At 41.2% G+C, this 13,913-nt stretch overlaps 1 protein-coding gene across 6 annotated transcripts in view; it reads right to left on the bottom strand.

Annotated features, from left to right (window-relative positions):
* STAB2 (stabilin 2) overlaps window positions 1-12,599 on the bottom strand; it is a 117,619-nt gene extending 105,020 nt beyond the window's left edge. For 2 of the 6 annotated variants that reach the window (XM_084880100.1, XM_084880102.1), the window contains exons 1-4: window positions 12,315-12,599; window positions 9,170-9,303; window positions 6,676-6,791; window positions 762-847 (exon numbers count right to left, since the gene is read on the bottom strand). In XM_084880100.1, coding sequence (XP_084736226.1) covers window positions 762-847; window positions 6,676-6,791; window positions 9,170-9,303; window positions 12,315-12,392 — 414 coding nt within the window. In that variant the 5' untranslated portion in view covers window positions 12,393-12,599. Of the gene's footprint in view, window positions 1-761; window positions 848-3,178; window positions 3,239-6,675; window positions 6,792-9,169; window positions 9,304-12,314 lie in introns of those variants that run through there. The other 4 variants (XM_084880101.1, XM_084880103.1, XM_084880104.1 and 1 more) reach the window with 4 other exon arrangements.
* Between the last annotated feature and the right edge of the window lie 1,314 nt (window positions 12,600-13,913).

Below are 13,913 nucleotides of genomic sequence, written 5' to 3'. Positions count from 1 at the left end.
TGTGGTCTGTGCTTATTCCTCGCACCTATTCTGAAGCTCCTTCTTTATGTTTTCCCTTTATTCATTGCTGTTTTTGTGTTGTAAGGGTACCTCAATTCCTATATCATTTTTTTTTTTTACAGCGAGTCCAAAAGAAAGCTGCTTTGTTAATCCAAAGATATAAATAGCTAGCAAGTGGTAAGAACCCCATCATAATTTCACCCAAGGGAGAAACGAAAACTCCTCCAGTGTTGAGTTTCTGAAGACAGCCCACCTCAGTCATTTTCAGAAGGATTTCTCTGTGTTTCAACCAAAGGCTTGAAACGTGCAAAAAGTCATTTTCATGGGATACCAAAGAAATTCTCCAATGGCAGACCCCGTGCTTGACATCTGGTGGTATGGACAGCACCAAGAGCTCATAGTGGTGATTTTTATCAGTAACAATAATTTCAATAGCCCTGTGCAGTTTCACAAAGTATCACTTCTCTGACCTTATTTCACTTTTCAGCAAATTAATCACACAGGATTACTACCAGACCCATTTTATGGATGGACACACTTAAGGCTGAGGAGTTAATGGATTCACTCCAAGGCCTCCAGCCTCTGCTAAGTCATTTTGCTGCAGATTGTCTATTCTTTTTACTAGTATTGCTTCTTTAGAGACTCCAACGTGTGTGTGTGTGTGTGTGTGTGTGTGTGTGTGTATGTGTGTGTGTTTAAGGAGAGACAAAAGTTAAGGAGAAGGGGCAGAGTCAGAGAAAAGAACACGTTCTGGAACTTACTTGGCATGAGCAGCTTCCGTTTCCTCCCATGCCTTGGTCACAGCTGCCCCTGCTGCTGCAGGGGGACCTGGCTCCTCCTGGGCACTCTAGGGAAGCAAAGGGCTCAGGCTCATTCATTTTAAAAAAAATTTATATTTTATTGATTTTTTACAGAGAGGAAGAGAGAGGGATAGAGTTAGAAACATCAGTGAGAAAGAAACATCGATCAGCTGCCTCTTGCACACCCCCTACTGGGGATGTGCCCACAACCAAGGTACATCCCTTGATAGAACCTGGGACCTTTCAGTCCACAGGCTGATGCTCTATCCACTGAGCCAAACCAGTTTCTGCTGGTTCATTCATTTTGATGGCGCACAGACATTCTGCAAGGATGCTTTCAGCACCCACTATGTGCCAGTCAGGGTGCTAGTTGCCAGGGACACAGAAAGAAATGAAGACCCTGCTGGCGTCACCCGGGGTTACATAGAGGAGGCCAGCAGATCACAGTGTCATCTGGAGCTGTCATATAATACATTCTCAGCAACCACACTTGACAGGGAGATTACAGACTTTGCTATGAGGGCACATTTCTGACGCATTGTGAGCTTGGGAGCTGATAAGGCTATTTTAGGTCATTATCACATTTCCCTTTGCTCCCTGCTGCTCTGGTGGTCCTTGCACTGTGACTTCCCGCATGCAGGAGTCTTGCTCGTTATAAGCTGTCAGCAAATCATCAGCTGCCTGTTTCTTTAGAGGAAGATAATAAACTTCCTGCCAGTAAGAGGCCAAGGACCGCCTTGTAACTTTATCTCCCAAGGTGCCTCCTCCATGTCACCACCTTTGTTAAAAGCTTGGCTCACAGCCCAGTCAGCTTGGCTCAATAGTTGAGCATTGATCTATGGACCAGGAGGTCACAGATTGGTTCCCGGTCAGGGCACATGCCTGGGTTGCGGCTCTATCTCCAGTGCGGGGCATGCAGGAGGCAGTCGATCAATAATTCTCTCTCATTATTGATGTTTTCATCTCTCTCTTCCTCTCCCTTCCTCTCTGAAATCAAGAAAAACATATTAAAAAAAATAAAAGCTTGGCTCACAGCTAGGCAGAGAATACGTGCTGGTATTGCATTTACAGCTCTGATTGAAACTGTCTGTCTGGGAAACTGATATAAAATAGGTTCCTTATGTAAACTCAGCATTATTTGTCAATCAAAGCAAAAAAAGGGCATGCCTAATGTGGTTTCAAATCCACATAGTCTGTGCAGTGAATGGCAAAGAACATACAACAGGAAAAAGAATGCAAATAATGATACAAACAGCAAAGAACATACAACAGGGAAAAAATGGCAAAGAACATACAACAGGAAAAAAAATGCAAATAATGATACAAAAAAACAAATACACATAACTCAATGACATTGACCTCAGAAAAAAGAATCAAGGTCATTTCCCTTTGAAATAGATTGTTTTGCCTTGCCACATTCTTTTCCCATTACTTTGAGTTGTAGCACAAATCTGTTAACGTTGATGGTGAAATAAAGAGAACTGGCATGTTCAAATAAAAAAAATCTATTTCATCTAAAATAGAAATTGGTTGTTTAAATGTATTAAGTTTCAAGGTTAAAAACATGTTTTCTGGCTAATGAGAAAAGACTTTTATATGCAGATTTGATAAATCAGCATAAGTTTCAATGAGGGAAAAGCACCTGAAATATGGGTAGAAACACCTTTGTTATGTCAGATGACATATATTTTTTTCTCAAGTGAGAATTCATGCTCTCTCTCTCTCTCTCTCTCTCTCGCTCTCTCTCTCTCTTTCTCTCTCAGACTTTGCTATGAGGGCACATTTCTGACGCATGAGAGAATTCATGCTCTCTCTCTCTTTCTCTCTCTCTCTCTCTCTTTTTGTGTGTGTGTGTGGGGGGTCTATGAAGATGTTTATTAGAGTTTCATTTAACAAAGGGAATATTGGAAATAACTTAAATGTTCCAAATAATGCATTTGTAAACTAATGACAGAACATTCATCCAATGAAGCATTTACTGAAAAGTTGTTCCAAAAAGTGTCACTAAACTATTTCTATTGGCATAGAAAATTTTCACAATACACAGTTAAGTGAAAATGACAAATTACCAAAAGTTATATTAAAAGTATGATATTTTAAATAAAGGCAATGGGTAGGTACACAAATTTTTGTATTTCAAACAAATAATAGCAAAAGGTAATAATGATAGGAATAATAACAACAACAGTTAATAGCGGATATCTTTGGAAGATTATTGATGTTTATTTTCTTTATTTTACTTATTAGTGCCACCTAATGTTCTTTAGCAGACACATATTACTTCTGAAGAATAAACATTTTAATACTGCTTACTTTTAACAATTACAGCTGATGTACAATATTAGTTTCAGGTGTACACCCTGGTGATTAGAACTCACATAATTTATGAAGTGATCACCCCGATAAGCCTCGATCCATCTCACACCAGGCATTGCTATTGCAGTATTATGGACTATATTCCGTATGCTGTAATTTTAGAAGAGAATGAATAATTTTTTCCCCATTGTGCTTTTCTGTGTTTTCCATGTTTTCAGAATGGATCACAGAGTTATGGTCTAACTTGAAAGCTAACTTGAAAAAGGAACTGTTAAATAATTTAAAAAGCAACTCAGGGGTGTTGAGTATGATGCAGTTCTCAGTGAATGGAAGAGGAATTGGGGGCTGCTCTTTTTTTTTTTTTAAATATATATTTTATTGATTTTTTACAGAGAGGAAGAGAGAGGGATAGAGAGTTAGAAACATCGATGAGAGAGAAACATCGACCAGCTGCCTCTTGCACACCCCCTACTGGGGATGTGCCCACAACCAAGGTACATGCCCTTGACCAGAATCAAACCTGGGACCTTTCAGTCCACAGGCTGACACTCTATCCACTGAGCCAAACCAGTTTCAGCTGGTGCTGCTCTTGCCTTGGAGAGAAGGCCATTCCGGAGCCCGCACTGCCTCAGAAAGAAGGATGGGTGTGCGTCAGCAGCTCCGAGTGGCCTTCTCCCTGCGGAAATGGAAATGATAGGCAAGATCTCTTGTCATCACCATGGAATGTGAGGAAGAGGTGACAGCTACAGAGGTCTTATCTCTTTCCTGAACCAAAGGAAGGAAGCCCTTGGAGACATTATGTTCGGAAGATGAAGATAACAGGGAGCACACTTTTGCCTCAATGAGAGGTCAGCAGAAAGAATGCCCACGCCTTGGTTTCCACAGGTTTTGCTGCTACGGCCTCGAGATCTATCAGAGGAAAATGCCTGAGCGTCCAAGGAACCCTCTAAGACTCCTTCCATCTTAGGTGTGAGCTTTGCCACGTGTGCACGTAGCACAGTGTGATGGCATGAGAGACTGGAATCCCGTTTGCCTGTTCATGCTTCATGAGTTACCGAGTGTTTAAAAAGGCCTTGGAGAAATGGTGCCATTTCATTTGGCTTTCGTTATCAGAGGTCAATGTTGACCGGGATTCACTCATTCATTTATTCATACAACTTTTTAAAAGTGTATTCGTAGTGTTGTACAGGTTGCCTAGTACTTTCATCTGTACTGATGTTTTAAAATCTCAACTGTATTTTTGTAAAGTCGGACTATTTACTATATCCGCATTGACAGCTAGAAGGACTGGCACCTACGCAGGAAATAACTTGCCCAAAGCAGTAACGATGGAATTGGATTCAAACTTAAAACCCGTTGTGCCTTGGCTCTCCTGACTGCGGTCTGTCATGCATTATGTTGAACACACTGACTTCTGTTTCTGTATCTTGAACAAAGCCTTTTCTTGTCTTCAGTGTGTCTGATGAATAGTTCAGCACCAGGTTAGTTTTTGAGGGTTAGAAAGAGAAAAGAAAAAAATAGGAGTTCTTTCAAGTATATCAGGATGTCTATAAGAACAGGATGTGATATGACCACATTTGACATCAAAAAACGTTCTTGCATTCTGAAAGTCTGGGCTAATCGCTTGGTTCTGATATAATCAACTGTTAGAAACTGGGCTAATTACTTGATTCCGAAGTAATAATGTCTTAGAAAAACACTGAGTCAACGTGCTGGGGGGATGCTGAGAGCAGAGAAGTTAACAGAGAGAAGGGCGGGGAGACCCTAAACCCCGTCATTCTCTCTCCCTGGCAAGTTTGGTGCCAGCAGCTCTGAACTGGAACTGGCTTGATCACTTAAAAGCCCAAAGGAAACTGGCAAGAGATCATCTTCAATATCTGATTCCTGATATGCAAAATGGAGATAAAAATGTCTAACTCCAAGATTTGTTTTAAGAACGAAAGCAGATAATATCGGCCACGGATTTCTCTAGCAACTAATGTCAGCCATGCTGAGTAAATGGAAGCGATTCTTCATTAGTTAAAAAAAGAAACCGGAGACAACATTATGCATATAATATGGGAGCAGCTATTTAGAAGCCATATGGAATAAAAAACCAGAGAAATAAGCCAAAATTTTAGAGTCTCATATGTGTGACATAATACAAGTTGCTATTTTTTTCTTTCTTTGTACTTTTCCTTATAAGCTGTATACAATTTGCTATCATTATTATTAGTTTTTTTGTTGTTGTTGCTAATCTTCAAAAGAAGATATATTTTTCCATTGATTTTTTAATTTTTTTTTAATTTTTTTTTTTAGAGAGTGGAAGGGAGGGAGGGAGGTGGGGAGAGAGAGAGAGAGAGAGAGAGAGAGAGAGAGAGAGAGAGAGAGAGAGAGAGAGAGAAAGCGATATGAGAGAGACACATCAATCTAACTGAGGCTGGGCATCCAACTGCATGCAACCCGGGTGCGTGCCCTTGACCAGGAATCAAAACCTCAACCCTTTTGAGAGTGAGCCGGAGCTTTAACCACTGACCAATACTGGCCAGGTCTGTTTATATTATTTTAATCAGAAAAAAACACAACTAAAGAGAACTAATCTCTCCCCTTACGTGTATACTTGAAGATATGTTTTCATTACATTTTAGAAGATGGAAAACAAATGGTAAAGTCATGAATTAACATGTATTATTTTTCACTACCCAAGAAAAAAAGGGATTTCATATAGTTTGCATGTCATAGCAGGGACACAGTCACTACTTGAGTGTAAACATCTATAACTAGAATACAAGTTCCATTGCAGCTCACAAGCGCTGTGCTTGATCATAGGAGAGTCTGACTATACTATTGACTCAGACTTGGCTGGTGGTGTTTCTTACAGTGGAACATGGTCATTACAGAGTTTGCTATTTCATCCTAAAACTTAATTTTTTTTTTTTTAAAGGAGGAACAATTTTTATTTATTTATTTATTTATTTAAAATATATATTATTGATTTTTTTTTTTACAGAAAGGAAGGGAGAGGGATAGAGAGTCAGAAACATTGATAAGAGAGAAACATTAATCAGCTTCTTCCTGTATACCCCCCACTGGGGATGTGCCCACAACCAAGGTATATAACCTTGACTAGAATCGAGCCCGGGACACTTCAGTCCGCAGGCTAACGCTCTATCCACTGAGCCAAACCAGGTAGGGAAAAACTTAAATATTTAGAAGATTGAATGATTATTTTGGTTGCCAAACAATTTGAGATGTCATAAAACTTCTTACAGTAAATTTGAAATCATAAGAACCCAGCATTCTTACTTCCTCTCTATGTGTGTGTGAAAACAGGTAGCTTTTCCACCATCCCTTTTGCTGAAGGAATTCTCTTAAAGACAGATCTCTGACAGGAGAAAAGCAGATTTCTTTAGAAAAGCTGAGAGGGTAAGAACAATTTTCTACCTTCTGATAGAAATGCGCCTTTCTAGAAAAAGGTGCTGACATTCTCCTTTTACCCGGTTTCCTTCCTCTCAATTTTCCATCCGATGGGACACCGAGAAGCAAGTATCCAAACCCAAGAAGGGTGTTTGCCACTTACCCATGCAGTCCGGGCCCCAGTGGCCTGGGCAGCACTGGGGCTGGAGGTATTCCTTCCTACAGATATGGCGACATCCAGGGAGAGACAGCGAGTATGATCTGACCATAAAGGTATACCTTCAAGGGTAAAGAGGGACATAACCCATCATCAGAGCAATGTGTTAACTAAGGCAGGACGATTGCCCTAGATTTTTTTTTTTTTTTTTTTTTTTTTTTTTTTTTTTTTTTTTTTTTAGATCTTTAGGCTTGCCTACATTAAAAAAAAGAATTTTACTTTCTAGATAGAAAAAAATGTAATCACGATTTATCTTTAATTGTGAGAAATGGATGAAAAACATCAGGGCCCAATGAAAATAGGGGTGAAATATCTCGCATGATGTCAGAGTGAAGTTAGTAGATGGGAAAAATGATGTTAGGTTCTAGGCCCACGCTGGAAATGGACTTCAAACTTGTCACTGGATGTCCCAGCAGCCAATGAAAGAAGAGAAAGAGCATGAGTAACGTGGTGCACAGGGCCTGTGGACTTAAATCAAACCGACCGCTCAGGACACCGTAGATGTAGAACTTCCTGTGAGAGGCAGTGTGATGTAATGAGCAGCATTTGCCACAGTTTCCTCGAGGGAGATTTAAGAGTTCCTTGGACCAGTTTTTGTACTGTCTGAGGTACAGTTCTGGAATAGCAATTCTGTGGAGGCTAATCACCATTGTCTGTTTGTATAGATGGATTCTTACAGGATTTGATTTGACTCTGGTGTTTCTAGAGATTATCCTCCATGAACATTGTTTCTTTCACCTGGGCTGTTACTAATGGTGTGCCCGTGAGTTCCAGGTTGTTCTCCTAAAGGTTGTTCATCAATGCCAGTGATGCAGCTGATTAACCACAGAGCTACTGGATTGAGGGGCAGTCAGGCTGGAGAGAGAGTTGACAATCTCTTTGAAAGGTTGAAATCCTGCCAGGGACTACTCTTTATAAAGATGGCAAATAAGAAGAGCCAAGGGCAGAGCCAAATGGCCCCTCAAGAACCATTTATACTGGGTTTGTTCCAGTATCAATGAATGACAACTCAAAATCTTCAATTCTAGCCCAGCCAATGTGGCTCAGTGGTTGAGCACCAGTTTGATTCCTGGTCAAAGCATATGCCTGGTTGTGAGTTTGATCCCTAGTAGGGGGCATGTAGAAAGCAGATGATAGATGATTCTCTCTCATCATTGATGTTTATATATCTCTCTCCCTCTCCCTCTCTGAAATCAATGAGAACATATTTTTAAAAATATTCACTTCTAAAACAGAGAGCATGAGTCCACTAACTTTATTCTCTCTCTCAATCCCTCCCTCCCCCCCCCACCCGTGTGTGTTTAGGGTAGTGGAGTGGGACATAACCAAGTGCCAACCTTGGTCATGAAAAAAAGTAACCAAATGTACAAAATGTTCTCACTAACGTTGCTATATAATTTTAACCTTGAACCCTAAGTCTTTCAGAGATACTTTCTAAAAGGATCTATTTGCAAATGTGCACCCACTTTGGTAATTGAGTAGTCATCTGCCACGTGTGGTTGCTAATTCATTCCAGCTAATGTTGAGAAACTTCTATTAAAAATGATGATTTGGGTTTAGAATATAGTGCAATTTTTCATCCCTGAATTAAAATTGAAACTCACTGAGGACTGTCTAAGTTTTAAATTAGTGAACTAAGCAAAAAAAAAAATAAAATAAAATAAAAAAAAAAAAAAAAATAAATAAAGTGGCTGAAGCCGGTTTGGCTCAGTGGTAGAGCATTGGTCTGCGGACTGAAAGGTCCCAGGTTCAATTCCGGTCAAGGGCATGTACCTTGGTTGTGGGCACATCCCCAGTAGGTGGTGTGCAAGAGGCAGCTGGTCGATGTTTCTCTCTCATCGACGTTTCTAACTATCTCTCTCCCTTTCTCTCTGTTAAAAATCAATAAAATATATATTTTTAAAAAAAGTGTTTTCATTTGAGCTGCATGGCTGTAACTATTAGCGGGTGAGTAGAACAGTTTATCCTGTGCAAGGATTAACCTTGAATGATGAGAGCGTTGAATCATAAAAGGATTTCAGGAATACAGTGCTCACAGAACACAACAAAGCTGTAATTCATTTGCCTCCCTTATTGGAGTTTTAATTAGTATCAGAATCCTTAGCTAGTTAGTAAGATGAGTGTCAGACCCAAGGCTTTTTAACATGTCCTGACTAGAACCCTTTCCAAGTGAAACAAAACCTAGATTTTCTAACTAAAGAAGGGCAAAAGAAAGAGAGAATATTTATGTGCAATATAATGTAGTCAATTTAGCATAGCAACCCATTTTTTAGATTCAAGGTCATCGTTGTGAATTACCTAAGTTTGAGCTCACTGTGGCCTCAGAGGAAGAGAACATCATGGCAATGCTTTGTAGTGTTTGAAACTGGAGGTTTCTATTTGGATTCACAATCCCTTGAATTTCAAGACTAGAGCACAGCTACTTTCTCAAAATGAGTACCTGCAATCACGAACTCCTACGGAGCCATTGGTAACCTTGGTGTAACCATCTGGGCAGCCAATTCCAAAGCTGATCGAGCAGGATTGGCACTCAGTCCTCATGACAAGCAGAGACTTCTTATCACATCTTTTTGTCTGTGAGAGCATAGAAAAAAAAATCAACTTCCATTAGCTGAGCCTTGCTTGGCAATCTTCTCCACTGACTTTACCTCAATGGAATCACAAGGAGAGTTAGAGAAGGTTGATTAGTAGTGACTGGCAGCCTGCTTTCAATCTTCTCTAGAAAGAGTGCTGGGATTGACAGGCAATGTCTGCCTGGCTGTGGATGGGCTGCTTGTACCACCCATTTGCCATCCCTGCTCTAAAGTCTGGAGTCCAGCAAGGTAAGGTAACCTCACAACATACACTTCTCCAAATGGGAAACCTGAAATATATTGTAGAGTACTTATTTCTTTAAAAAAAAACAACACACGAAACCACCACCACCACAACCATATAAACATTCATCTTTATTGTTGAAAGTAATATTACAGATATCTCCCTTTCCCTCACATTCCCCCTTTTACACCTCACCTGCCCCCCATTCCCCACTCCTCCCCATACCCCCAGGCCTTCATCACACTATTGTCTGTATTCATGGCTATGCATAAATGCATGTAAATTCTTTGGTTAGATTGGCAAATCTCAAGGATATCCTTTCAGCATTAATTCCACAGGAGTAGGCTCCTCTGGGTGCTAAATGGCTTGGAGCATACAGTGTCTTCTCCAAAGATATTTGTATTCTTTGGATTAAAATTCAGCTGGAATGTGGGCTCTGTGAGGGCGGCAATCTTTTTCTACTTTGTCCTCTGCTGCATTGTCCGAAGCACCTAGAACAGTGTCTGGCACATAGTCATGCTCAGTAAAAATTTGCCGATTGGCTTAATGAGTTGTAGGAAATCAGATAGGTATACCAGACACAATGAGCGACACCAGGGAGCAGAGAATGTTACTCTGAGGAATGATGCAGATCGACTTTGGCCCTGAGGCTCCCTCACTACCCAATGCTGGTGCTGATCCTCCCAAATGAATTTCCTCACCTGTTTCTCAAGTTTCCTTCATTTCCCCATCAAACTTAAATAGAAACAGCTTTACATAAGGAAAAGTGACAACTCGGGAGCCAATGACCTGAACTTGGAATCAGGCTCAACATCTTGCTCGGTGTACGATATGGAATGAATTCCTTCCTCTTTGTCATCCTTTATAAGGGGGATATCTTGATAGCCACTCTCCAGGACACTGAGAACTTTAAATGATGCACCACGTGTAAATTGCCTGGCCCAGCACTGGAGATTTTAGGAAGTGTTAATTCCTGTATCATTTCTCAATCTCCACCTCTGTGCTTAACTTGTTGCCTTTCCTTATGGGAATGTTCTTTCTCCTCTCCTTGGCTCCCCAAATGTCACATCTTCAAGGCCCTGTTTAACACCACCACATACACAAAACGACACTCTTCCCTCTTGCTTCTCTCTATGGTTGGCCAGTAGAACACATTTGCTGTCTTTGCTCTCCATTTAAAAGCCACCGCTCTTACTTTTTCTTGTCATCTCAAGGGGCCCAGCACTAGGTTAGGGGTCTTGGGAACATTACAAGTACTTCTAAGTTTATTGACATCTGTGAAGGCTGCACCAGAGGAAACCTTACATTGACAGAGCAGTTCATGGTTATGCATACAACCAAAGGCATCATTGTATTTGAACTTGACCATCCCAAAGGTAAGTAGGGCAGGTGTTACCATCCTCATTTTAGAGAGGAGCAAACTGAGCTGAGGGGAGGTCCAGTGACCTGCTTAAGGCCACACTGGGAGTCAGTGGCCTTCTGATTCTTGTTTGGCCATTTCTCTTCCCTGCACACTGTATAGTGGGAGTGAGGTGGGGTAGAAAAACAAAATCTATGTGTGTTGTTTTTTTCTGGCTGGAATGGTATTTATGGAATAACAAAAACCACCCTTAGATATAATTTCAATTAATCTCTGTTAATGGTCATGATACTATTTTTTTTAAAGCAGAATTTTCTTTTACATTAGGGTTTTCCTTGAGGCACCTGACCAGGGCCGAATATTTTCTTTTCAAAAATCCCTTGTCCTTTTCAAATAAGAAGTAGAATGGCTTATTCTATTTCTCATATGATCTCTTCTTGAAGAGTAAACTCAGCTATAAGCATCAGTCAACACCTGGTTTCTCCACTCATTCTGAAGACAGTGATGGTGATGATGATAATTTCTGCTGTGTGGACCACTCACTGTCCAGGGAGAACCAAAGTGTTCAGGGTTGAACAGCTAGTAAGCTGTGGAGCAGTCACTGACCCTCAAAAATATTTGTTAAACTCCTGAAACCACAGTTCAAACTCGGAGAGCTGGAGTGAGTAACCGTTATGCCATTTTCAATGTTTCCGTGAAAATATTATTAGAGTACAGCCAACTGAAGTAAAATTGGCGTTGATAAAACTTTTCCCGGCACAGATGCAGAATCACATTTGTGTTTTATTATTCATGGAGTGGAAGTCATATCTTGCAAAATGCATTTCAACTAAATCACTTGGGGTGACTCCCACACCCCCTCCTTTTGGTTGGCCTTGTTCCAGACCTGACATTGACCTTGTCCTAAGGTGACAACTCATGGGATCTTGCTTGAGAGGCTGACGTGCCCTGGGTTACTTTTACTACAACTTGGGAAGGTGGAGGGTGAATACCTGACCCATTTGGTAATACTGTATTCCTCAGCCAGATATCACTCAACCTGTAATTCCCCAGAACATCTTTCCACAGCCATTGTTATGTTCTATATTTGGTATGGCACAACGGGAAGTGAGTGATGAGGCTACTAAAACAAACAAAACACACCCAGGATACCAAAATCCACAATGAAACCAGGAATGGGAGCACTACATTCTGAGAGTCCCAACAATGGCATGTTAGCACAGAACGAACCAGAGCTGAGGAAAGAGGATGCATCTCCACTCCTGTCCTTTCTCCACAGCATCCTCTTCATTTTAGGAAGCCCCCATAGGACTCTGTGCCCTTGACAACATAGTAAAGCCAACAGCTTTTGAACACACCTTGAAAATGAACCATTAAAAAGAAAACCCAAATAGAAGTCTCATCTTACCTGCTCTGTAGTTTCCAGTGAGGAGCAGACATTTTGTACAACCAATCCAAGAAAGAAAGGGATGGAATTTCGGAGCATGGTGAGGAAATATTTGCTCCTTCTCTGTGCCAGGGCCCTGTCAGAGCTGTTTACCTATTTTAACTTTTCCTGAAGAGCTCCCAGTGAATTCTTTCTCATTTCAGGGTCTGTTTTTAAATCCTTCCCTCTCCTTTCCCTGGATTGAACCAGATGATATGTGAGACCCGCCCCTAAGACAGGAAAAATGGCAAATCCAGGGATTGCGGTGACATTGGCCACTCTCAACTGTATATATACCCTGGCTGAATGACAGGATATCCTGAAGGGGCTGGAGCAGAAACACGATCTGAATTTTTGTGCCTGTGAAACTCCTGGGAACAAGCTCCCGCCTCCCACTGCTCTGCCCATCCTGCCTCTGGGTCTGTCTATTCCTGGACCCAGAGACCCACCACCATTTCCACAGCCGCACCGTGGAAAACGGCACGCCTTTCTGTCCGTATGCAAGCTTGCTGACTGGCAGTATTTGTGGGAATGCCATAAATGGGTACAATATCCTGGAGGGAATGTTGCAGGAGCCCAGGTCCTTGACTTCGAAGACTAGTGGTGGCCTCACCTGGTGTGCTTGGCAAACTACCACAAAGGAATATCACTTTGCAGATGCCAACAGTGGGTTTTGACTCATCCTTTCTCATCTTCCATGTCACTTCAGTAGCAAACGACGAAGCCTGTAAGTCTCATCTTAGCCTTCAAGGCCACTTCTTCAAGGATCTCATGCCAGCTCCTCTGGGCCTGACCCTCCAATAGCATCTTGGAGACCCTCCTAGAGTTGTACACATAATGGCATGAAAACCTAGTCACAGCCATCACAGTCTGTATGTCTGCCTCCCATGCCCAGGTGTGAATTCCTTGAGGACATATACCCTTGACAGCCTAGAGCAGAGACTTGCATTGGACAATAATAAAATCAAATAATAGCCAATATTTGTTAAAACCTTCATATGTGTTATTTATTTATTTATTTATTTATTTATTTATTTATATTTTATTTTATTTTATTGATTATGGTCTCACATAATTGTCCTTATCTCCCATTCCCATCCCAAACCCCTCCCTACATATGCCCCCACCCCCTGTTGTCCATGGCCACTGGCTAGGCCCATATGCATGCACACAAGTCCTTTGATTGATCTCTTCCCCTTATCCCCACCCTCCCCTATTTTCCCTCTGAGGTTTGAGAGTCTGGTCGCTGCTTCTCTTTCTCTGGGTCTGTTTTTGTTCATCAGTTTATGTTGTTTATTATTTCCTCTAGATGTATGAAATCGTGTCATCCAAGAAATAACCTTGTAAGAAACTAAACTGTGACAAGCCATAATGGTTATGCTGAGAGGCAAATGAATCAGTCTGTAGTGAGTTCTTTTCTGGGCCAACAGTTCTTTTGAGTCCCAATTTCAATGTCAAGTAGTTCCTTATGTCTACATGTCAGCCATGATATTTCAGATGTGGTTGGTGGGCAAATGGTGGTGATGCAGGTCCGACCATCTTTGGTTTGGTCCTGGGCATCCTTCAGCAACACGCAGCTGC

Source organism: Pipistrellus hanaki (genome assembly GCF_964339955.1).
Source record: "Pipistrellus hanaki genome assembly, chromosome: 3".
Classification (NCBI taxonomy): Eukaryota; Metazoa; Chordata; class Mammalia; order Chiroptera; family Vespertilionidae; genus Pipistrellus; species Pipistrellus hanaki.
This window is presented reverse-complemented; position numbering and strand designations above follow the sequence as displayed.